The sequence below is a fragment of the Orbicella faveolata genome, unplaced genomic scaffold, assembly GCF_042242905.1.
Source record: "Orbicella faveolata isolate gen_17 unplaced genomic scaffold, um_ofav_v1 contig_12, whole genome shotgun sequence".
Classification (NCBI taxonomy): Eukaryota; Metazoa; Cnidaria; class Anthozoa; order Scleractinia; family Merulinidae; genus Orbicella; species Orbicella faveolata.
In genome coordinates, this window is record NW_028301539.1 from 27,872,343 (window position 1) to 27,895,000 (window position 22,658).

Genomic DNA, 22,658 nt, shown 5'->3' on the forward strand with positions numbered 1-22,658 from the left:
GGGACCTAGTGTTGTCCGTTATTAATAGGAGTCCGTATTATAGAGGTTCCGTTAGGAGAGGTTCCGGTGTATTTAGTTAGCTAACGTTTTCTATGGTCATAGGGAGAAAATATACAACACTAAAGTTCTTAAAGAGGAGCAATCGGCTTCCAGCTTTGAACTTTACCAGCACAGTTGAACATCTCCTTACGGATCTGGCAATTACTCTACGCTATTTTAAATACGATATTATGACAACAACAACTTTATTATGACTCGCATATTTACAATTTTACAGAAATATATACACATTAAGTTTAAAAAGAAAGCTTGACAATAGCAACAGCTTAAGTGCTTAATGAATGGGTTGTAGTTAATTTTGTGCAGAAGAACGTTATAACATCAATTTATTTTCTGAAAGAGAAGTTAAAAACTAGGAACTCATTCTTTGATTTTGTCCCTGGGGCTGTTGCACTCTATAGCTCTTCTCTTGGCTATCTTCAGCAGGTTGTAGTATAGACTGCACTCATCATGCTTGCTCAAGCCGCAATATCATACATCCCTAGGCCTCGCCACAGTCAGTTCCACTTTAACAATCAACTGAGAGAAACTAGGGCGAGCACTTGGATCTCTGCTTCAGCTAGCGTTCAGTCTTCAATCTGTTATTTGTAATGGTGGACATAATATGAACTCTGTTACCACAATTACTAATCCTAAAGTGGTATTTTGCTCCGAGAATTCAAAAGAGAAATATTACAACTTAAATGAGGAAAATTAATTTCTTTTGTCAGTATTGTCAACAATGTGTGAGTGCCACTATCAATAACAGGAGTGCCTTCATCATATGTCCGTTTATTTGATTCCTCAAAGTATGAAACGACAAGTGTTAATTGGACGTTATGCGCGGAATCAGTAGATGCTGCTATATTAGATATTGCGCTGGACACTGATTAGCTTGCAAAAAGAAAAACATTGACTTACTCATATCAACCCAACTTATCCTTAACGTTCAAGTTAAGTACCCTGCAAAGATAAGAAACGCGAAACTGAGTATCTTTTCAAATTAAATTCAACCAAAGCTCCTTACATTGCTGCTTTGCCGATAAAAGGTTAAAGTACAACCTGGAAATGCTCTAAGCATTAGTCCATAATATTTTCTAACAATAAAAAAGGCTTAACCGAGTTTGTTCCGTTTTTTTTTTTAATCAGTGTCCAAGACGTTGCGCCAGGCTCAGGGAACTGAATTAAGAAAAATTGTTTATTCGTGCCTCAACCTCAATATGCCGATCATATCTTTTTTTTAAGTCTGCTAAGCTTCGGAGCTATATATGTTAGAAAATCGGCTTGTCTTTCTTGGACACTTTTTAAAGCAAATGGCCAACCTTCTCCTCATTCATTGTTTATATTACAAGCACTTGTGAATTCTCAAGAACGCTCGTGAAAGAAATCTGCGTCTCGTACTTCTATGTACAATTTTCTCCTCTTGTTAGTGTTTTTCGCCCCTTCCTTGAGTCCCAGTCAAGTTTTCTTTTTTTTTTTCTCAATAAAGATCTACTTTTGTATAAAACAGGGGGCTTCAAACAAGTTCTTTTTAAAGAGCGTCTGAATTGCGTCAATAAACTGGAACGCCACTTCAAGTCTTCTCATTCATTTTGTTGTAAAGCTGTACTGTTTTAATCGTTAGATCTCCCTTTCAGTACAATACTGGTTCGCGCGCTTCAAAAAACTGCTGATAACTAAGGAATTCGTCCCGATTCAAATGCACTGTGTCCACGCTTTGCACTCTTGTAAAAACAAGCAATTCAAACCAACGAAAGCGCTTTTCAGGAACCTGCTATTTCGTCGTCTCGTTTGATTCATTCTGCGTAAGAATCGATGCTCGCAAAAATTCAGATAATAGACATAATAATAAAAAAAGATACTACCGTTTATTCTTACCAAAATCGCATGCCGGGTCGTCACCAATGAGTACAAAAGGAGCCCAGTATTTCACATCACCATAATTGTGTGATTCTCTGAGACATTTCATGGCCTGATTCAGTGACTCACTCGCACGTCGTCCTCCCAAAAGGTTTTGGTAAAAACGTCTCATAAACTCCTTAGTCGCTTCGTCATCAATCGTCCATAGTGACGCAAGAACAGAACGGGCACCAGCAGCCAAAAAGGCTCGAGCGATGCCAACCACACCCTCAGCCTTAACCTTGCCTTGGCCACTATGACAGCAACTTAGCACGACAAGCCTGGCGCGCAATTTCACTTCTAAGACATCTGAGATTGTTAATACAAAGTCATCATATTCCGGCGTTCGGGATGCACGTGTAGGGTTTGGACACAAAGCAATTTCACCAGTTTTCAAACAACCGTGCGCAGCAATATGTACTAAAGCGACCTGTTGCAGTCTTCTCAACACTTCATCTTTTGTGGCTCTAGCTCCTGTGACAGGGTCCGCCAGAAGAATGTCTCCGATCATTTCTACCTCCATTCTGGCAAAGGGGAGCTGCGGAAGTTTTTCTCCATTGATAACAACTTCTTCCACCAATGGGTCGCCAACAAGAAGTGCACCATGTCTGCTGTGGTATTCATCGGAACAATTTAAAATCATCCTCAAGCTGGATAGCGAAGGAACTACTCGGAGTCTTAATGTCTCACACAAAAATCTGGAATTTGAGTCCAGGAGAACACAAAAAGGTGTCAAGCACAGCGGACCATCTGGAACAATGATAAGTTCATTTCCTTCCACCAAGTCTACAAATGGTTCTATGATAATTTCATAAAGCCAGTGCAAAGCCCCGTATTTGCGATGGAAAGACTGTGGCATTTTCTGGTCGGCTTTCTTGTTTCTGCATGTAACTATGTCTTGCCTCAGGACATCCAGTGAACGGTCCTCGCAGCGGACAGCGGTGCCGATTTCAATTTCTTTAAAAATGTGGTTGTTTAATGACTGGAAAAATTCCTTGGCATTCGTTCCTCTCTCAGTTTCAATTTCTTCAGCCCGGTAAAGGACTTCATTGTTTTCAAGCAGCAACCACCTATGCAGCATATTCTCGTCAAGCGCTAAAAACAGCGTATTAGGCTGAAGATTAAGCACGCCCTTCTCCTGGACATCAGGTTCAGGAAGACTTCCTTGAAGCCCATACTGTGAAGTCATTAAATCCATCAATGCCTGCGCTCGTCCTTCCTCAGCAGTAAGGAGTCCGTCAATCCATTTCCCTTGCTTAACCAAGACCCTCCATGAACCGATGTACGCACACTGACAGTTTTCTTGAAAATTTATTTTCCAGTCGTCTTTGGACTGGAAACAAGCTTTCACATCCTTGAAGAGTTGAACACTCAACTGGAAACAGTTGAAAGCTTCAGGTAAGTTCTCAAGTTGTTCATAAACGCTACCGAGGGCGTAGTAGGCATTCCCTTGTTCCACCTTACTTCCTACTTCCTCGGCGATGCTAAGGCGCAATTCTTGATAGCGAATAGCACGTTGAAAGTCGCCAAGACCGAGATAGGCTTCACCAAGGTCGCCATAAACAATTCCTTCGTTTTCTCTCTCCTCGGCATTTTTTGCTATGCCAAGAAACTTTTCAAAACACTCTATGGCTTGTTTGAATTCTCCCAGACTCTGATAGGCGACGTCCATGTTGCGATACGCATGTCCTTGTTCAGTCATGTTCTCCGTTACCTCAGCAATACAAAGATGTCGCTGGTGGTATTCCACTGCGCTTTCAAGTTGACCAAGGCTTTGGTATGCAGTCCCGATAAGTCCGTACGCGCACCCTTCACCAGATATATCTCCTACTTCTGTCGCAACATGAAGACGTTGGTTGTAATAAGCAAGAGCCTGCTCAACATCACCAAGAACAAGGTAGGCATTGCCAAGCCTTTCATAAGCAGCGGCTTCTTCACTCTTGATTCCCTCTTCTTTGGAAATTGTCAGGTTTAGAGTTCCGTATTCTACAGTTTGCTTATAATCATTGAGACAGCTGTAGGCATCGCTCAAACTTCCATACGCCTTTGCTTCTGAGGACCTGTCTCCCAATTCTTTGGCGACATTCAGACTCAATCTGTGGTATTCAACAGCTTGTTTGAAATCACGGTGACTATAGTAAGCACTACCAAGGGAAGTATATACTTGTTGCTCTACTTCTCTTCGTCCCATCTCGTTGACAATAGACAGATGCAACTTATAGTAATCTATTGCTTGCTCAATGTCGGAGAGATTGTGGTACGCAACGCCAAGATTCCCATAGGCTTCTCCTTCCCAATCGCTGTTTCCAATTTCTTTAGCAATGGACAAAAACTCTTCCCCATATTCTAAGGCTTTTTGAAATTCCTCTTGGTAGCTGTAGACAAGCCCAAGATTGCCACATGCTAGTCCTTCCCCTGACCTGTCTCCTAATTCCCTTGCGATAACAAGGTGTTGTTTGAAATAATCCTCAGCTTCTTTAAATTTGCCTTGCGTCACGTAAGCTTGACCCAGACAACTGCACGCACGTCCTTCACTAGCCCTTTGTCCAACTTCTTTGGAGATACTCAGATTTAGCTTGAAGAAATCAATGGCTTGGTCCATATCGTTCATACAGCAATAAGCAGCGCCAAGATTACCATATGCACGGCCTTCTCCTGCCCGATCCTTCAGTTCCAGAGCTATGTTGAGGTGTTCTTTATGGCAGACTATGGCTTGTTTGAAATCCCCAGACATCTGCAAAGCGATTCCAAGGTTGTCATAAGCTCTTCCTTCTCCGGCTTTGTACCCGATTCTCTTGTTAACGTTGAGTTCCAATTCGTAATAACCTATCATAAACTTCGTATCCTTGCTGCCTGGAAGACAGCTGAATCCAGCTACCTGTCCATCACTGCCATTTTCCACAGTTTCTTCAGCGCTACGACTAAACCATCGTTTGAAAGAGTTTACGCCTTTTCTCAGACCCTTTAAACTGCAAATCGCAAGATCCGATTTAAAGTAGACTGTATCGTACTCATTTCCACCTATCATTCTTGACACGCTTCTATGGTAATTACTGTGGAAATCCATCAGTTTTTGTAAAGTCCAATCCTAAAACGAAATTCAAATAGGACAATAGCATTTAATTGCTATATCTTCAACTGAAATACAGTTTCCTACTGGACTAGAACTTATCATGTGACGTAACTGGCGCAACAACACTAGCTCGGCGCTTTCCATTCGCCCAAACCTTCGGAAATTTAAGTAGGCGAAGAAACGGTATGGACATGGTAAGTTTTTAGAAAAGCCGAAATCTGTGAATTTCCAAAATGCAAACTAAATTAAACACTTTAGGAGTAAAATGGAATAGAACGGAAATTTCTGGGAGGAACTTCGGCTCCTCAATTTTGGCTATAACTAGAAGGTTTTTCATTCGACCATGACAAATGTGTAAATTTAGGAACAGAAACGAATGGTTCGTAAATTACCTGGGAAACGGTACTCATCGCCGGTCCGCCAAAACCCGGTCATATAAACAGACCAGACTGACACGGATCTGGTAACTCGAATACGCAATTTTCAAACCGAAACGCGCTTCTCGCAACTCGCAAGTGGTTAATTAACAAATATAATATGATAATCAAACTATCGTGTATACAGCCTGCCGGCGTAGCTGGCAAGATTTCTTTTGGCGAGGGAGTTGCGGACTTGGGTACTGAGGCCACGTAGAGATTCTCGAGAGATTACGTTCTACCCGCGGCTTTTAAGTTGTTGCACGCGAAACTGATCCGGCCAGCTGCACAGGCTATTGTAAAGACTTTCTGTTGATTCTGACTGGTTGACAACTATAACGCTTAAAAACAATATCTCTTATCATTATTATATGGCTAGCTCCGCGAGCGGGCTAGATGAACCGAATCCTGCGCTGTGATTGGTTACCCGAGCGGGGATATTGGCCCCGTTCATTTTCTGGGAGTTTACGGACCTCGACTCCGTCTCGGTCCATAAGCACGAGGAAATAAAACAAAAAATTGGACAATATCCAGCCATCTTGCCCTCACGCTTGGTCAATAACCTATACTTCCAAAGACCGAGACCATTTGGAACCGGCAGCGTGTCAATCTCTTTACCAAGGCTTACCGCGTGAAGATATTCCCAGTACGAACGTAAACCTCTCATTGACTCCACGCAAGAGCCAACGAATCAAAACCCTTTCTGCATCTTGACATAGCAAAACATTCTTACCAATCCCAGATTGCTTTGTGAGCGGGGCGATGCGTTGTTTTCCTCTTCTTTTCTTAGTTGACATAGTTCAATAAGAAACCTTTCCCTTAACTCGAGCATTGTCGTTTCTTCGTTGTCTATCTTACGATGGTTAAGATACGAAAACAACAAATTTAATGTCCCTATCTACTTCTGTAAAAGCTTGTACAACGGTACATAGCCAACCAAATAGACCATTTTAGCTTGGGCGGTTTTTTCCCATTACAGACGACGTAATATTCTCTAAAGAATTCTTTCTTTATCCACCTCAAAATTATTCATTCATATACAAGCGACTATCTTAAGAATTCTCAAGAGTGTCATGACATGGTCTGAAAGTGGGCAACAAACCGCCCAAGCCAAAGAGGTTCATTGTATTTAGGCAATAAGGTGTCGGCAGACCAGAGGGTAACTTGTTGGCGATAACAATTAATGCTCGATAGATCTTTTCCACGTGCACTTTTTACCTGTAGTAAAAGTTGATATTACGTAATTTCGCACTTTGCATTGCATGCACACCTGCGCAAGGTCACCTTGAAGGAAGCATTTTCTCCTGGAGGATTTTTTTCTGTTGCATGAGGCAAGAAAGAAGATGTCCTCTCTAATTAATGCTTTGCGATCCAATTCTGCTTTAGAGTTCAAAAAATGATAACTCCAATACACACGAATGAAAGTACCTCTTCTAATAAGTCAAAGAGATCGAAAGAGATGCCGACTTGGAAACCAGAATCTCCGATTTGTTTTTGCTACAAGCATAAAAGGATACAGCTAATCCGTCGTTACACCAAGTAACTGCCTCTTCAAACATAGCCAGCTCAAAACAGGCTGTTGCTCCTAATGTTATGAACAAAGAGCGAATGGGTGAGTAACATATGCGACAATGATAACTACCAACTATTACGTTCAAGGGGTTTTGGTCATTACAACTTCACTATGGCCGGGATCTCGCTTTTGTACTGTTGTTCTACAGTTCATCCGTTGGGTAAATAACAATATGTGTGGATAACCGTGCACAAATGCATGTGCAATTAAGGATTTACACTACAAGTGATAATTGAAAATTCTCCGCCTCAAAATTGCACCAGCTTTTGGGCGAGTGCAGTTTGAAAGAGTGTAAAATCGTCAGTGGCCCAAGCCGGCTTCATACGATTACTCATTTCTTATATGAAGAAAAAAATTGTAAACGCGCCTGTATTTTACAATACGAACTGCAGTGCAAGTTAAAAATTAACGATAGACTTGCCTGCCCTCAGCCAACCACAGTGAAGGAATTTTCTCAGTTATGTATATAATCAATAAATTACAACATTTAGAGAGGAAGCCACATCAGCCTTACCTAGTTTTCATTCGGGTCCTCTATCCCTGTCGAAGTGGAATTTGGAAATGATGGTTTTTCAGGAGGGAGGAAAACCGGAGCACCCGGAGAAAAACCCCTCGGAGCAAGGCGACAACCAACAACAAACTCAACCCACATGGCATCTGGACAGAATCGAACCCGAGCTACATTGATGGGAGGAGAGCTCCCCATGCAATACATGTCAATAATCTTATTTCACTGCCTGTTTATCTGTGCATATGGCATTTCAAGATATGTAACAATATCAATGGTAACTTTACCTGTCAGTATGGCGTGCACAAAAGTTGGTTGAAACTTTCTAGCCAATTTTGCATCCCTCAAAGCATCATCATAATTACCTGTGACAAAATACGTGTTTTATTGAACTTAGGATAAGAAAGGATCACACTAGCATCTAAACATTAAGTTACAACTCTACGATGCTATTTCTAGTTCAGACAGATAGCGAGTGAGTTGCCTTGTTGGAAATGCTCTAGAAGAGCAGGTTGTTTAAGTTGTTTCCGTTGGTTTTGGTTTTTTGCCTTGCACAGGACCAGAGATCGTCGACTATGGAGTCGTCATCTTGCTTACAATGAGAGCCACCTATTTTTTTGCAGCATTTCAAACTTGCCGTGTACTTATTACTACTTTTTTCAAAAGTAGCACACGTATAGTTTCTACATAAGTTCTTCCGACATCAGTCTTCCTTTAAAATATTTGTTTCTTGTACACAGCTCCACAGGCTCGGCTGCAATTCAAGCTTCCTTAAGAACAAACTGTGTATCAAAGTAGTTGGTCTTAAAAGTACTGAATTGTTCTTGAAATCACTTGGGTTCAGAAGTAACTAACTATGGTTATACAATGTTCAGATCATACTGAAGTGCCTGGTAATTTGCACTCCGTCTAACCAAAGAAGAGAATTTTCTCGACACTTTTAAAACAAAAACAATGTTAGACCTAAAGATTGTAGAGAACGGGCACAATAACGAGCGGATTTATCTCTTTGGTTGATTTTGGTTCTTTCGTTGCCGATTACCTGTTACTGGCTACCTCAGAATCAGATGACAACTGAAATTCTCACCCACTAAGGATTGCACAGTTGCCCTGTTTGTATATAACAGGGCATTTAAACGGTCGTCTTTGCACTTGACTTCAATTCCTTCAGTGTAGCAATCGATGGCCCTGTCAAATTCGTTTTTCCGCAGTTCTTCGTCACCATCTTTGTTGTGCCCGTCTGCTATTCCTTGAATACAAATAAGATTGGAACGTTTTGTCAAATGGCAGTCTAAGGGATCTTAATTCCTTGAGATTATGAAAAATGAGTGGCTCGTCTGGTAATCGCCTGGGTGAGGTAGGTAAGGTTAAGTCTGCATACGAGCCAAGTGGCCCATCAGGCTGGAGCTTATCCGAGTTTCTGTAGCATGAAGAGACTAGGAGTATTTCTACTCCCCCCTGGATGGGATGCTAGTCCATCGCATGGTTACCCCCAACATTAAGTTCGCCGGTACCCATTTGTACACCTGGGTGAAGAGAGGGACTGTGAGAGTAACGTGCCTTGCCTAAGAAAAAAATACTTATGTCTCTCTTGGCCGGGGCTCAAACTTGGACCGCTCGATCCGGAGAAGAGCGCACTAACCATGAGGCCACCGCGCCTCACACCCGGGTGAAGGCAGTTCTTAAAAAGACTGTTTTTGGTCACTGACGTTTGGACAACCTGAGTGGAAGTCATCTTCGGCACAGTCAACTGAAGATGTCAACGTTTTGTCAGAAGATTGTACTTATAAGTTTCGTTCATTGAAACTGATTGGTCAGCTTAGGCGTGAAGGCATTGATTGTAGGACTTGTGTAAAGAACATTAACTATTATATTTAAACTCCTCCACTCACCTCTCAACAAAGTATCATCATCAATTTCAAGGTCTTGATGAGCTTGGATTTTCAGCGACTTGGACTTTAAATCTCGCAATTTTTTGCTTTTATTATCTATCTGTCACAGTTAAGCTACGATATTTTACCATTTACCATTCTGATAAACCACGAGTGGCAATTTGTAGCAACTTATTCTCTCGATTTAAATAAAGGAGAAGGCGTCAACACGTTATTTGTTGAAGATCAGACGTTTATTTCAAACAGGGATTTGATTCAGGGCCCTGCGTTTACTCGGAAAAGTCATGTGAATTTAAATTTCCCTTGAAGAATATATACCATTTTGGGGAAATGATTCATGTAAGTTTTGTCCTTGTAAAGGGGGATAATCTTACGAATAAGTTCGCCTAATTAAACAACAAAGTTTTGCAATAAAGAAAATTGTTCTCGTCACGACGTCGCAATGGCTCAAAATGTTTCTCAAGGAAGTATATCTCAATTGATCTATTATTGACGATTAGCTATTGACCGCTTGTTTACAGTTTCTTCCACCATTCAGTTGAGATCATCAAAATTACTGTGACTTAAAACTGAAAAGCCGAGAAAATTCGTAAAAAAAGTCCCTAAAAGTTTGAACAACCAAAGTCGAACAAAGTTTGTTGTTCTTCCACTCAGTCAGATGTGAAAGCGGAGTACATTTGGTCCTTCAAGCTCTTCTGACCGAGTGTCCAAATCAGAGACGAACAAGTCAGTTACGGAACCCATTGGGTCATTGCATTAAAATGTCAAAGGATATTGCCAATCCTTCGTCGCACCACTTGATGACCTCCTTGTATAAGCCTTGCTCCATACAGGTACTTGCACCTAATTGTAAGAGAACAGTTTTTACTGTATTGTAAAATTTGCAACATACAGAAAACGCCTATACACTACATACATTCTGTTGGCTAAGTGTCACTCAAATGTATTATTTAAGACTAAAATGGAGCAGAATAGTAATATTTCCTTTCACTAAATTTGTGCCATTTTAGGGGTTGGATCAAGGAGTCAGTTAGATTCATCAGAGGATCTAGAGGGGGTGACTAGATGTAGGCAATGGCTAATTCCCTGTATGAGAAGCGCCTGCAGGGAATCATGGCAGTTGTATTCATCAAAACAAATATCCAGTCCAAGATGATGAATACAACTACCATGATTCCCTGCAGCCGCATCGCATAGAGAAAATTGACCATTGAACTTCAAATAACTGGAAACCACCCAAACTGAGCAGCTTGACGTCCTCATAGGAATATCTTATTAGAGAATACAGATCAGAAAGAGTAAAAATGAAAGGGTTCTTTACATACCCCATTCTATGGCTTCCAAATGAAGCGGTTGGAATTCTCTTGCAGATCGTACATCACTTAGGGCCTCATCGAAATTGCCTGTAATAAATAATGAAAATTTCATTTCAAGTACTAGTAATTTAAGTATAATAACAAGAACAACTATTTTATTATGAACATAGATACATACAATGTTGCAAAAGCTTTTGTAACCTAAAACTAAAACAGTAATGATTATCGTGAACATATAATAAGGTTATGATATAGCAATGAAACACTATCTCTTGTGAAAATATCTCTTGTGTTTGATATATTTCATCAAATTACATCGGTTTGATTGGAAAGAAGAATATTGCGTGGAAAAGTATAATTCACATATATTTCGCTTACCCACGCAGAAGTGCACTCTTGCCCTGTTGGTGTACATAGTGGCATTTAGCTGGTCATCTTTACACTTCAATTCAATCCCTTTTGTGTAGAAGTCAAGGGCACTGCCAAATTCATTTTTGTTCAATTTAGTGTCACCTTCCTGGTTGTAATCCTCCGCTATGGCTGAAATAAATAGAGACAGGACACGTTTGGTCTTTTTGTGGTTGATTATTTTGAAGAATAAGCTTTAGTGATAGGTATGGTTGATTTGGTAGCAAACTCGGTTCATTTGGTTGACCAAAATAACGCATTTTAGGCCTTTTTGTGTAAAAAGATCTTTCCAATAGAACGTGACCAACTCAAACCAAGACACCCAAACGACAAAGGCTGGTCCTTATAGAACACGACTTACAGTTAACAACCTTCTGAACAAAAAAATTAACGAAATTATTAATTAGAAAGTCTTCTATAGGGGACCTTCAATAAAATCTGTCATGTCAGTCAAAAGCGAGTATGATTTGCCTGGTTGATCCCTAGAGAATTGACACGACTAAATCAATTTAGCAAATACATTGAAACCTATTTCATATCGGCTTCGAAATGCCAAGAACTTACCATTCAGATAAACTCTGCATCTCGATAGTCGCTCAAAGGCAACAACAAGACACGCTTTATATAGTTTCAAAAGTTTTATCTTTTGTGATTTTAAAATTTTAACTACGTTTAAAAACTTAGTTAACTTTGCATAATACTTTTTATAAAAGAACTGAAAAAGAATAACCCTCTTTTAATAGAGGGCACCTACCTAAAAAAAGAAATTACAAAACTAAGAATAATTTAAAAATTAGTCTGTTTACAAGTTACAAAACCCAGGAATGATCTAACAATTTAGTCTATTTAAAAGTTACAAAACCTAAGAATAATTTAAAAATCAGTCTTTTTACAAGTCTCATAGAAATATTTAACAATTAACAAAAACCTAGCTAATACATGATTATTGCATATATTGGTTGCGGACCCATTGCCGCTTCGGCATCCCTCATCTATTAGAGTTTCCAGGTTCATCTTACGTATGTTCGTTTGCAAAGACTACTGGTAGTTGTAATAATATATAGATTTAGGCCAGCCTAAAAGCGTAGCTCCTGGGCCGGGTTGTTCAAAGCCCGATTAAGCTAACCAAGAAAAAGGTAGAATTTTGATTTGAGTTTTGTCACTTTGCGGTAAGGTTTTCTGTATATTGTTTGGCCTTCTGTTTTGAGTTTTAATAATCACCCTATACACAAAACAAAACAGCAAAAAACATTTGTATAGAAGAAAAAGTTGTCATTTGGTTAATTTTTAATCCTGGGTTAGCGTTAACCGGCTTCCGAGCAATCCTGCCCTGTTTCCAACAAGTTGACCTGATGAGCCCGCGATCCAATCGATAACCAGCACTTGGTCAGCGGTCAACTTCAAAAAATACGTGACCTCGAGGAGCTGTAAACTTGAGCCCGCGATATGGTCACGTGATACTGGTCAGCGGATACCTTGTTTTGTCAGGCGTCAATTGATCATAACATGGATGTCCAATATCAAGGAAGTACACGGTAAACCAAGGCTGCACGTCTGTCAACCTATTATTTGGAGTATGGTCGCCATGTTGGGCAACGCCGTCGCCGTCGTCGCCGTCGTCGCCGTCATCGCCGTCGCCGTCGTCGCCGTCATCGCCGTCGTGCGTAAGCGCCCACGAGCAATACCGCTAGCCATGATAACCATGAGAAAATCAACTCATGGGTTTCTTTTTCTTTCCTATATGAGTATGGGGCTGCGCTTGGCGACCCTTCGGGCGGCCGGAACTCCGCTAAAAATCGCGGGAAATATAAAACTTGATCACAGTGGCCGCATAATTAAAAGAAAGTAATTAATTTTTCACAGACTTCTGAAGCAAAGTCTACATACGTTGTATTCTATCTTTGCTAGGAAATGTCAACGATTCAGAAAATTATTTCGGTTTTGTCGTTGACGATATTAGCTTTATTTTTGGGAGAAAATCCCAGTTGTGTTAATAATCTAACCTTTTAACTGGTCGTCATCGCACTCTAGACACTCAACATTATCAACTGTCGAAGGAGCAGGAGGATCGTCATCTGTTTCACCAAAAGCTTCGCCCAGTGTCCTCACCGCTTCAGTTACTCCCTGCCATTATAGGACCATGATTTACTTAAGGCCGTAATTTTAAATATTAGCGAGCTTAAGCAACAACGACGACGACGCCGAGGACGACGCCTAGTCAAAAATGAATTTATATTTTACTAGCGAAATTCGCGATTGTCTAGATCTGTTCAGTGCGACAATGGGTCTAAAAACGTGCTCAGGCTAAAGATGCAATGACAGCGTTGAATTCCAAATGGAAATACGAAATTAGCCGTCGTCGTCCACGTTCAGTAGACAACGCAGAACTTTGTTATTTCACGTTCTTGTTTTGCAGACGACGGCAAAGAAATTTACAAAGATCTATAACGCACGTGCACAATCATTGTTCTGCTCATTAAGCTTTTTTTTTTGGTGACGTTCTCGTTGCCGTCGTCGTCGTGGTTTGCTTAAACTCCCTAATAATAATAATCCGTCACCACTGTCAATTTTATGCGCGGATTTATTCGGTTGGATCTGATTATATAGGGAAAATTAAAGCAGGAATGCCAGTAACCGATAAGGGTTTAACTACACTCACAAATATTCACACACAAAAACAGCCTTAGTCGGTGACTTTTGACACTTTTGTGTCCTGGAAGGTATGTTTACACTCGAAGCAACAGCAAAAACAAAACCTTAACATATGAATTTATTACTACGTTACACTCGGTAAGGCTTTTTCTGTTGGCTTAATTCAGCAAGCAATGATAACCATATATATGTACATGTAATTACCGTGGAAGGCGAATAAACCGTTTGGGACAAGTATGGGACAAATTGTCAGGAAAAAAGTTCGATCGATTGAACAAGAAAATGTCAGAGAGATTTAACAAATTGTGTCTTCAGTTTGAAGATGTCAAAACAGGTGCAAGTCGAGAAAAGAGAGAAATCTAGTAACGTCTCCTTATCTGTCCTCCATGATTCCAAATACCAGGCCATGTCTCATTTATACGTACCTCTTTTAATTGAGAGAAAAAGCGTTCCATTGTTCTGAAAATAAGTCAAGGCAAATATATTTAAATCTATGAATATGTGAAATATCTATCAATAGACATTAATACACTCTGTTTTCTTTAACCAATAAATTCCATAACAAAGGGTGCAAAATTAATCGGTGCGTGACAAATATATGCGTTTTTCGACTCGACACTTCACACATGTTACCATGTATCAACTATAAAAGAAAAGGATAAATGATTAAAAGAAATGCACTATGATCATGACTGGCTGAGGAATGATTTTCATTCATTTTCTGGGATAAGTTTTGAAGTTTATTATTTGCGAATCATATCTTCAACGACGTATGAAAGTAACGAAAATAAGACCTATACCAACGAATGTATAGAAAACTTTAATTTTTGACTTCTTTTCAAAATACGCGACTTTAGGCTGTCCAACACAACTCCATTTTAAATTTAATCTGCAAATTCCAGTTTTGCCTAGACTGTTTCGTAATCCAATTTTTACGGATGAAAAAGACGATGACGATCGTCATCTCTTGACGGACGTTATCTGGCATCGGAATCACATCAACTATTTAAAAATTATTAACATTATAATTATATAACTAAGCCCGACGCGTTCCGCCACCTTACAAAGCTTCAGAAGAGTCTGAAGACCTCTTCAAAACAGCAATCAGATCACCTAACGGCATGCTTAAATGAGGTTTTGCAGCTCAGGCGAACAAGCGAGGAATCGCGTGACCTTGCCGCGAGTCGTGCCGAGGCATAGCCACCCACTTCAGTCCCGAGCGCAAATTATCAACCCGTGTTGAAATTGCGTGAATATCTGTCGCATTGTACGTTAAAATGCGGAGATTAATTTAATAGTAATAAGATTTATTATAGCAACATCAGTTGTACACTCTCGAACGATCTACTTATTATCTCAGTGATCATGACCTGACTACAGTTGTAATTATGCTCAGCTATCAGAACAGTACTTACAAAAGAGAAGTCATGTTGTGTCAAAGCAACTGACTAGGGTCTTAAAGATCTCAGTTCTTAAGTGTCTCCATCCCAGCCCGGACAGGCAGTGTTAAGTCCCTTGTCACCGCTAATCTTCAAGTCTATACTTTCTTTCACCACAGCTGGCCAATCATTCACATTTCATTTCAAATTCCTTGCTCACTGCGCATCAGGAAATATAACTGTTTACACACGACTGCCAGAAATCAATGAACAATGGAAACTCTTGATTCCTAACGTGTATTTTCTAAGTTCAAAGCATTTCAAACCTGCCTCCGAGTTTAATTTTCTCGATATGAATGGTTTGATAACTTGTGTTGTAAACTTGCCGCAAGGCGACTTTCGACGTTAATTATATAATTGGTCGTGTTATGGGACTCAACGAGGGATGCGGACGGTGTGACAACGGCGAAAGAAGATTAAGAGTGCTTCAAAATCAACCGAATTTAGAATGTCTACCCGACCACATGAAACCACATGAAAGGTACTTTACCCATACCTGTGCCAATGCAAGCGGTGTTCTTACCACTCGTGCACAAGCTCTGATGATTTAAATGTTCCTCAGCATCCGGCTTGCAGTAAATCATTCCACGGAACTTTCACTTGCGAATGAAGTAAACAATACGATTTCATTTGATGGAATATTAATTAGGGGATTCCCCAAAATCCGGGACATTGTTTCGCCTCCAGATTTCAATTGAATGTGTTTATTCAGGGCACGTGCGCATCAGTTTGTTTGTGCGTGTTCTTGGGTACGCACGTCATGATGGTATGTCACTTTTTAGTATTTGTTGTATAATGAATTGTATATAGTAAATGGTTTGAACCCAGAAGTATCAGTAGTTCGCATAGTGTGATCGTCCGGGAGAGTGTAGTTCTGAAAAGAACTGTTGTTGGTGACTGACGTTTCCACAACCTGAGCGGAAGTCATCTTCAGAGTCATGTGAATAGTGTTTGTCAGTCGATGATGTTATAAGTCTGGTCCGTTGAACGTGATTGGTCAGTATAGCCATGACGGTATTGGCTGAAAGACTCTTGTAAAGTTTGTCATCAGTCATTGGTGGGTTTCGATCCGTCTATTGTTAGTCAAATAGGTCGGTTTTTGGTCCGTGTATTGTTAAGTCGGTCTGTTAAAAGTCTGTTTGTCGGTTTCGTTTCCGTCATGGATAAGTCTTACAAACGACTTAAAACATGTTTGATCAAACACAGATCAAACTATGGATACAAGCTGCCGAGCACGCGTGGTACGCATGCGCGCGCCAAACATATTTGATAGATCTGTTTGATACGACTGTCCAAACGAACAAAACATCGCCCATCAAACACAACAAAAGAAATGTTTTAAGTTGTTTGATCGAATGTTTAATGGTCTTCAAATTTTATCAACCACGACCAAACACTATCAAACAGCACCAATCAAGGTGGCCAAACGGTAAAATGCTTGGTCACCAAACAATATTTGATGGTGTTTGGTCGCCAAACATTTCCCGTTTGGACAGCCCTTTATTTCTCTGTTTTCTCCATAGTTCTAGTTTCAATTGGTGCTTGGAAATGTAGTCAAACGCGGTCTTTCGTGTTTGATATAATACTTCTAACTCTACTCAGGGATGTGATTCATTGCCTGACTGTTCATGTTCATGCGCCCCACACTTTTAATCCAGTTTTTTTACACAGCTTGTAAACACCTTAATATCTACAAGTTACAAAAGGAATAAATGAATATAAAATATCATTTAATAATATGTACATAACGCAATTCACAGAAACTCCAGTTTAAAAACCTTGACAGTATTAGCAACATTATTTTCAGGATACAGTAGAAGTGGTTAAATAGTACAAGTTATTCGGATTACTTCGCCTTTTGTTTGATTAACAATAATTATGATACAGGCCATGAAAATTTTGCCTATCAACATGGTGGCTGTATTAACAGGGTAGGATCAAATTTTATGACCGGTCTAGATTGGGTGACATCTTAACAGAGATATCACAATTGCACCTCTAAACAACTGTTCTTTAATAAGAATCCGGACTGCAGATATAATTTTAAAAAATTGTTCACAACTCCAATCAGTTCATTCAATATTAACATTTGGAAGATGAACAAAACTGGTTTGAGTGGCCTTGTAAACAAAACAAAATTATCACTTTAGGATTACAGAAGTTGGGATTTTAGAATGTGGCCGTTGGCCATATTAACGTGATGGCCGCATTAACGGGATTTTCTCATAAGAAAATGTATGGACGTTTTGCTGGGACAGAAAAAAGTATCGGTAATAACGAGGTGACCATAAGGTGGGGCTCGACTGTTTGCAAAATTTCCTCACTGAATTTTATCTTCAGGGGAAATCATGTTTCAGTCTCACTGTGTGGTCAGTTAGGGCGGATCAGGTCCGTTAATGGACCAGGTGACCAAATTCATGGCTATTGATAAATCACAGCTCACAAAGCAAATTGCATTTTAAATTATTATTTCCTAACAAATGTGCAAATTTATAACCAATAAATTGAGAATAAAAATTATGCAGGATAGGGGAAGCTTATGTTGTATACATTACTTCCCATCTTTCCTTGATGAACATTACTGAGCACTAATTTTTAAAAACGTTGTAAAACAAAAAGACTCAGAATCTTGATACTTGACTGAGTGTGTTGTATCCTTGACTAGTAAATACCATAAGGTATACGTACATATCCCTACAGTACATTTTGTATTAAAAATAATAAATTATTATGTTTCATAGAACATGTCCGAAATCAACCAGAGGTTGTCAGTGGCTTCTCTTTCGTCCTTTTAGACATTTCTTTCTTTAGATTTCTGTTCTCGGTCTGCAAAACAATAAAGATAAAGGAAAAACAGACACTATTAATCTTCCACTGGTTAGAAGTTTTCCTTGATCCAGCAACAGCCAATTCAAAATGGACAACAAATTCCAGTCAGGTGCAAGATAACAAATTTTTAACGACTTCCACTGAAATGCCGTGTGATAAAATACTTCTATAAATAAATGTGCTGGGTGGCCTTGGTTTGAGTACATGTAGTTCCACTTTAAAGGGATAACTTAAATGCTGGTAATTTCAAATGCAAACAACTTAAGAGTGCCTGCCTGTAAAAATCAGACAAATTCTTAATTTCGCGGCAAGGGTCGAAAATTCGATTTCGCTTATATTCTTATGGTAGATAGGCTAGGGGATGACAAAAACTACTGGATAGTTTTTTTGGCAAAATATCCTTTTATTGTAAAGAAATATGCAAATTACCAACTTCGGTTAAAATCACCATTTTATTAAGCAAGTTTGAGAGCCTCGCATGCAAAACCACATCATTCTTCCGTCTTTAAAACACTCAAATATTTTTGTGCAATGTTTTAATGTGTACTGGGTTGGCTTTAGGGAATGTTGCGTTGTCTTTTTGGGTGCAAAATAATTAAATTTCGAACACATGTATTTCATTAACTTGAAAGTACTTCGTGAATATAATTGATTTTCACCAAGTGCGAAACCTTCAAATGGATTAAGCTTCTGGTGGTTGAATCGCAGAAGGATGATCTACAGATTCTTGTAAAAATTTCTTTGGGCAAATGATTGTGAGCGACGCGAGAGCTTCTCAAAGTACGTTAAAAATGAAAATATTTGACCGTGCGTCGTGAAATTTCAATTTGCGGGTTAGACGTATATTTTAGCATGCGCCACATGACTTGACCTATAATGAGTTGAAATAGACACAGAGCTGATAATTTCGAAATGTTCTAACCTTATTTGTTGCAAAAGGTAGGTCCAAAGCCGATTTGACGTGTTTCTAGTCCATCTCTCGCCATTCGTCGCACGTAAAGCAGAAGTTTGCTTTTGTTTACGCAAGGTTAACGTCCGATGTACATCGCCAACTGTCAACCTATTATTGGTCGAATACCATGAATCTGTGACTATCTTTCTACGCATATGAACATCACTGCATCTAAGTCAAAAACGGCTGATAGTTGCTTGCTTTGCACTGCGCCAAAATAATACGTTTGATCGATTACTGACCATTGCCTACGGTGGCCCATATATGCAATGCACAAATAAAAATTTCAGTGCATAAATATCGATCTGTGCACTGAAAAATATTTTTGTGCACTGGCAAACATATTTGTGCACTGAAAAATATATTTGTGCACTGAAAAATACATTTGTGCATTGAAAAGTATACTATTAATGTATTAAGATCGATATTTATGCACTGAAATTTTTATTTGTGCATTGCATATATGGGCCACCGTAATTGCCGATAAGCGTGTCGGCGCAGCACAATCTTACAGCCGTTCTTTGTTTGTCACGCAATGCTGTCACGGCATATGCTGCACATTTTGATCTAGTTTGTATAGAGCACTCTCAGGATAAATGAAACAATTTAATCATTGTTCATCTGTTTGTTCATATATATAATAATATGTGTATATTTATATAATCGTATTCTATAGTGTACTTGGCCTCGGTCCAAATCACGTTTGTTGTACGTTTTGATGTTTCAGACAACAGCTGATAAAGCTAGTGCCTGTACTCACTAGAATTTTAAAAAAATCGCCATGAAACAAATTATAGATCAATGAAGCAAGAACTAGCGGAAATAAAAATAGGAAATCACAACGTGTCTAATTCGTGAGAAAAGCAGACTAAATTTAATTAGTAACAAGACGCCTGTTGGGCGTACACTCCGGCCATTTTAGGGGTATGTAGGTTTCGCGTTTGAGATCGATGTTGGGGGGTTGATTTATGCCAAAATGATATGTATGTATGCTTTAGAATAAACAATGGGCTGTTGGGCATTCAGTTGGGCTATTTTAGGATTTGGGTTGGAATTGGAAGATAACTTTTTTTTTCTTGTTGGGCTCTTATATTTGGCTCTTCCTGTTCTGGATTATAAATGGGTGGGTGGGGCGGGGGTTTACCTGTGATGAACTGGTGTGGTACAGATAGCTGAGCAAAGTGCTGGCTTTATGATACACGTATAATTGCATTTTGAGTTTTCAATATGGTAAAGGAAATGTTTGGTTTGGACTAATTATAATATGTGATTACTGAAGTACATCTGACTAGGGGTTTTTCAATCCATAAATCTAATGAGGGTGCACATGCGCCGAACCATGAACCACTCTGTTTTAGGTTTAGGTTGTGAAGGTAATTACAAAAGCTGCATAATATTTAGTGTTTCTTTCCCTGCATTCCCCTAATAAAATACAAATGTTTTCTTATTATTAACTAACAGTTTTATTTTCCTTATAGAAAATAAGTTAACATGGTGATAAGTAGAAGGCAGGAAACTATGTAAAATTGTCCGGGAACAACAACGAAACAGATTCTACGAAAACTAAGAACGGTATAATAAGAATAATATTAGGAAGGCTAATATTGTTCTTGTATGGTGGAAATAAAATGGGCTTATTTTCCACTTTAAATCTCTTGTACAACATTAACTAAAACATGATAAAACGTAGTCAAGCATTTACCAAAATATTAATATTAAAACACTAACTAGTACATGGTAGTACTGTGTTTTGGCAATGTTTGAAAATGATTTTGTGACTGTGTATTTGGAACAACAATTATTAAGACCAGTATTGTAAATGTCATAATGTGTGGTCCAACATTATCTAAAGCATGCTAAACATTAACTACAACATGGTGGTACTTTTCAAAGTGATCTTGTGACTGTGTGAAGGTTCCACCATCAGAGTTTTAAATTTCTGACACAGCAAGAACTAAAACATGGCAAAACATTAACTAGAACATGGTAGTGCTTTGGTGAAGGTTCCACCATCAGAGTTTTAAATTTCTGACACAGCAAGAACTAAAACATGGTAAAACTGATTAACTAGAACACGGTAGTACTTTGTTTTTGCAACAATTTTTCAAAGTGATTTTGTCATTTTTGTGAAGGTTGTATCACTTAAGACAACAATAAAGAGTTTATGAGGCCACTAAGTGTCTTGTCACTCCAAGTCTTTTACTGTGTTTTTACTTTCTTTGATGGTGACTCTTGTTCTTGGGAATCACCTTGTGTTCCTTTAGCTGGTGTAGCATGTTCAATTACTTTTCTGTCCAGATCCAGTCGTAAGATGTACTTTGTATTGAGAAGGTTGATGACATCTTGCTCTGTGGGCTTTATTTTGGGAGTTTGCCAATTAAAGAGATGCTGAATGACCTGAAAATTAATAAAATGTTGGGATTGAGGAATGAACTGAAATGGTTCTTGTTATATATCATAATCTGGTGACAGTCAGTGTATGGTAATAAATCATCTTGGAAGGGGGTACTTATTGGAATAACAATATTAGACTACATTAGACTACATAAAGACATGGCTACACATTGCTGTCCAGCATTTTGACCAAACACTGCAACATTACCTTGACAATATGGTGCATGGAGTGTTTGAGAAGGAACAACTGAAACTGGCCCTGGATTTTTTTCTATATCCGTACAAAGGCTTGATTGGCAATAGTCGACTCTGTGATTCAAATTCTTATAAACCCGTGATTCTGTTGAAATATCTTTACTTGATGCATTTGGAAATCTACCGTTTCCTTTCAGCTTAAACTTCAGGTTAGCAGTCTTACGATTTCCTCTGCGTGATGCTACAGCAAGGTGAGATTTCATTCCCACGGAGAAAACTCGCTTTTTTCTTAGTTTAACCTTATGAGAAGATCTGCATTGAACGGTGTTATAACTGTAATCAACAGTTGAACGAGCACTTCTAAATGTAGTATAAAGATGAATTCGAGATGACCGTGGTACATTCCTGATAATGTGTTTTTTAATTAACCTCCTTATTTTCCTGCTTTTTTGTAGAACACGAGTAAGCCGTTTCACTGAAATTCTGCTTGGTTCACGATCACATCGAACTATATGGCAGCTAGCCTTAACACGATGATAATAAATAAACTCAGCATATCGAGATCTACAGTCCTTTATTGAAATAGACTTGTCTTTGCCAAGTTCTGAGCAAGAATAATTACGGTCATTATTCACTTCTAACTTGTTTACATAGGAATTCTGGCATTCAGGTTCTGAGTGGTACATTTTAGTGCAATCGATTTTTGCGCAGGCATTCAGTGTACTTTCATAAGTTTGGCATTCAAGGTATCTCACTGGCATTCAACTTTTATTTGTATTCGGCCGATATGAGGGCTAGAATGTTGCAGTGTTTGAGAAAAGCTACAGCACAACTCAAAATCATAACAAAGAAAACACAACACTTGAGCTTACCTCTACAAAAGTGTTCGCTCGCCAGTAAACAGTATTCCACCGATCTTTTCCGCCAGTACTTTTCCACAAGTTTTTCCACGAGCATGGCCTGTCACGTTGAGCACGTGATAGGTCCGTGGAAAAGCTCGCCAGCAAAGCGCCCTGGGATTACGTCACACTATTGCGCAAGAATGCAGAATTCTGGCGACGACTACAGATCAA

General features: G+C 39.2%; 2 protein-coding genes and 1 long non-coding RNA gene across 6 annotated transcripts in view; all 3 read right to left on the bottom strand.

Moving 5' to 3' along the window:
• Positions 1-228: 228 nt before the first annotated feature.
• LOC110049388 (uncharacterized) lies at positions 229-15,846 on the bottom strand. 2 transcript variants are annotated; one of them, XM_089283121.1, is made up of 14 exons: positions 15,712-15,846; positions 14,202-14,235; positions 13,128-13,248; positions 11,095-11,256; positions 10,726-10,803; positions 10,173-10,243; positions 9,401-9,497; positions 8,596-8,757; positions 7,796-7,873; positions 6,945-7,012; positions 6,161-6,280; positions 1,918-5,026; positions 961-1,002; positions 229-638 (listed from the first exon to the last, which is right to left on the bottom strand). In XM_089283121.1, exons 2-13 carry the CDS (start codon positions 14,229-14,231, stop codon positions 989-991), a joined length of 4,110 nt encoding a protein of 1,369 aa, XP_089139247.1. In that variant the 5' UTR covers positions 14,232-14,235; positions 15,712-15,846; the 3' UTR covers positions 229-638; positions 961-988. The 2 variants fall into 2 exon arrangements, with proteins under 2 accessions (XP_089139247.1, XP_089139246.1); XM_089283120.1 differs by lacking the exon at positions 15,712-15,846 and adding an exon at positions 15,192-15,669.
• Positions 15,847-16,840: 994 nt separating this feature from the next.
• The window catches only part of LOC110049409 (protein FAM76A-like), a 16,502-nt gene continuing 10,684 nt past the window's right edge, over positions 16,841-22,658 (bottom strand). For all 3 annotated transcript variants that reach the window (XM_089283124.1, XM_089283125.1, XM_089283126.1), the window contains one exon: positions 16,841-18,041. In XM_089283124.1, the coding sequence (XP_089139250.1) occupies positions 17,970-18,041 (72 nt within the window). In that variant the 3' untranslated portion in view covers positions 16,841-17,969. The remainder of the gene's footprint in view (positions 18,042-22,658) is intronic.
• LOC149117418 (uncharacterized) overlaps positions 20,436-22,658 on the bottom strand; it is a 3,649-nt gene continuing 1,426 nt past the window's right edge. The window contains exons 1-2 of the long non-coding RNA XR_016205645.1: positions 22,458-22,658; positions 20,436-21,393 (exon numbers count right to left, since the gene is read on the bottom strand). The exon at positions 22,458-22,658 is cut by the window's right edge and continues 1,426 nt beyond it. This is a non-coding gene — a long non-coding RNA (uncharacterized LOC149117418). The remainder of the gene's footprint in view (positions 21,394-22,457) is intronic.

Bases quoted from the DNA above. Each gene is read 5' to 3' on its own strand.
- LOC110049388 (XM_089283120.1), bottom strand. The intron at 7,013-7,795 runs GTAAAGTTACCA...TCATAACATTAG, and splicing joins TGTGCACGCCATACTGACAG to GAGCAACAGCCTGTTTTGAG. The intron at 5,027-6,160 runs GTAAGAATGTTT...ATTTCGTTTTAG, and splicing joins CACAAAGCAATCTGGGATTG to GATTGGACTTTACAAAAACT.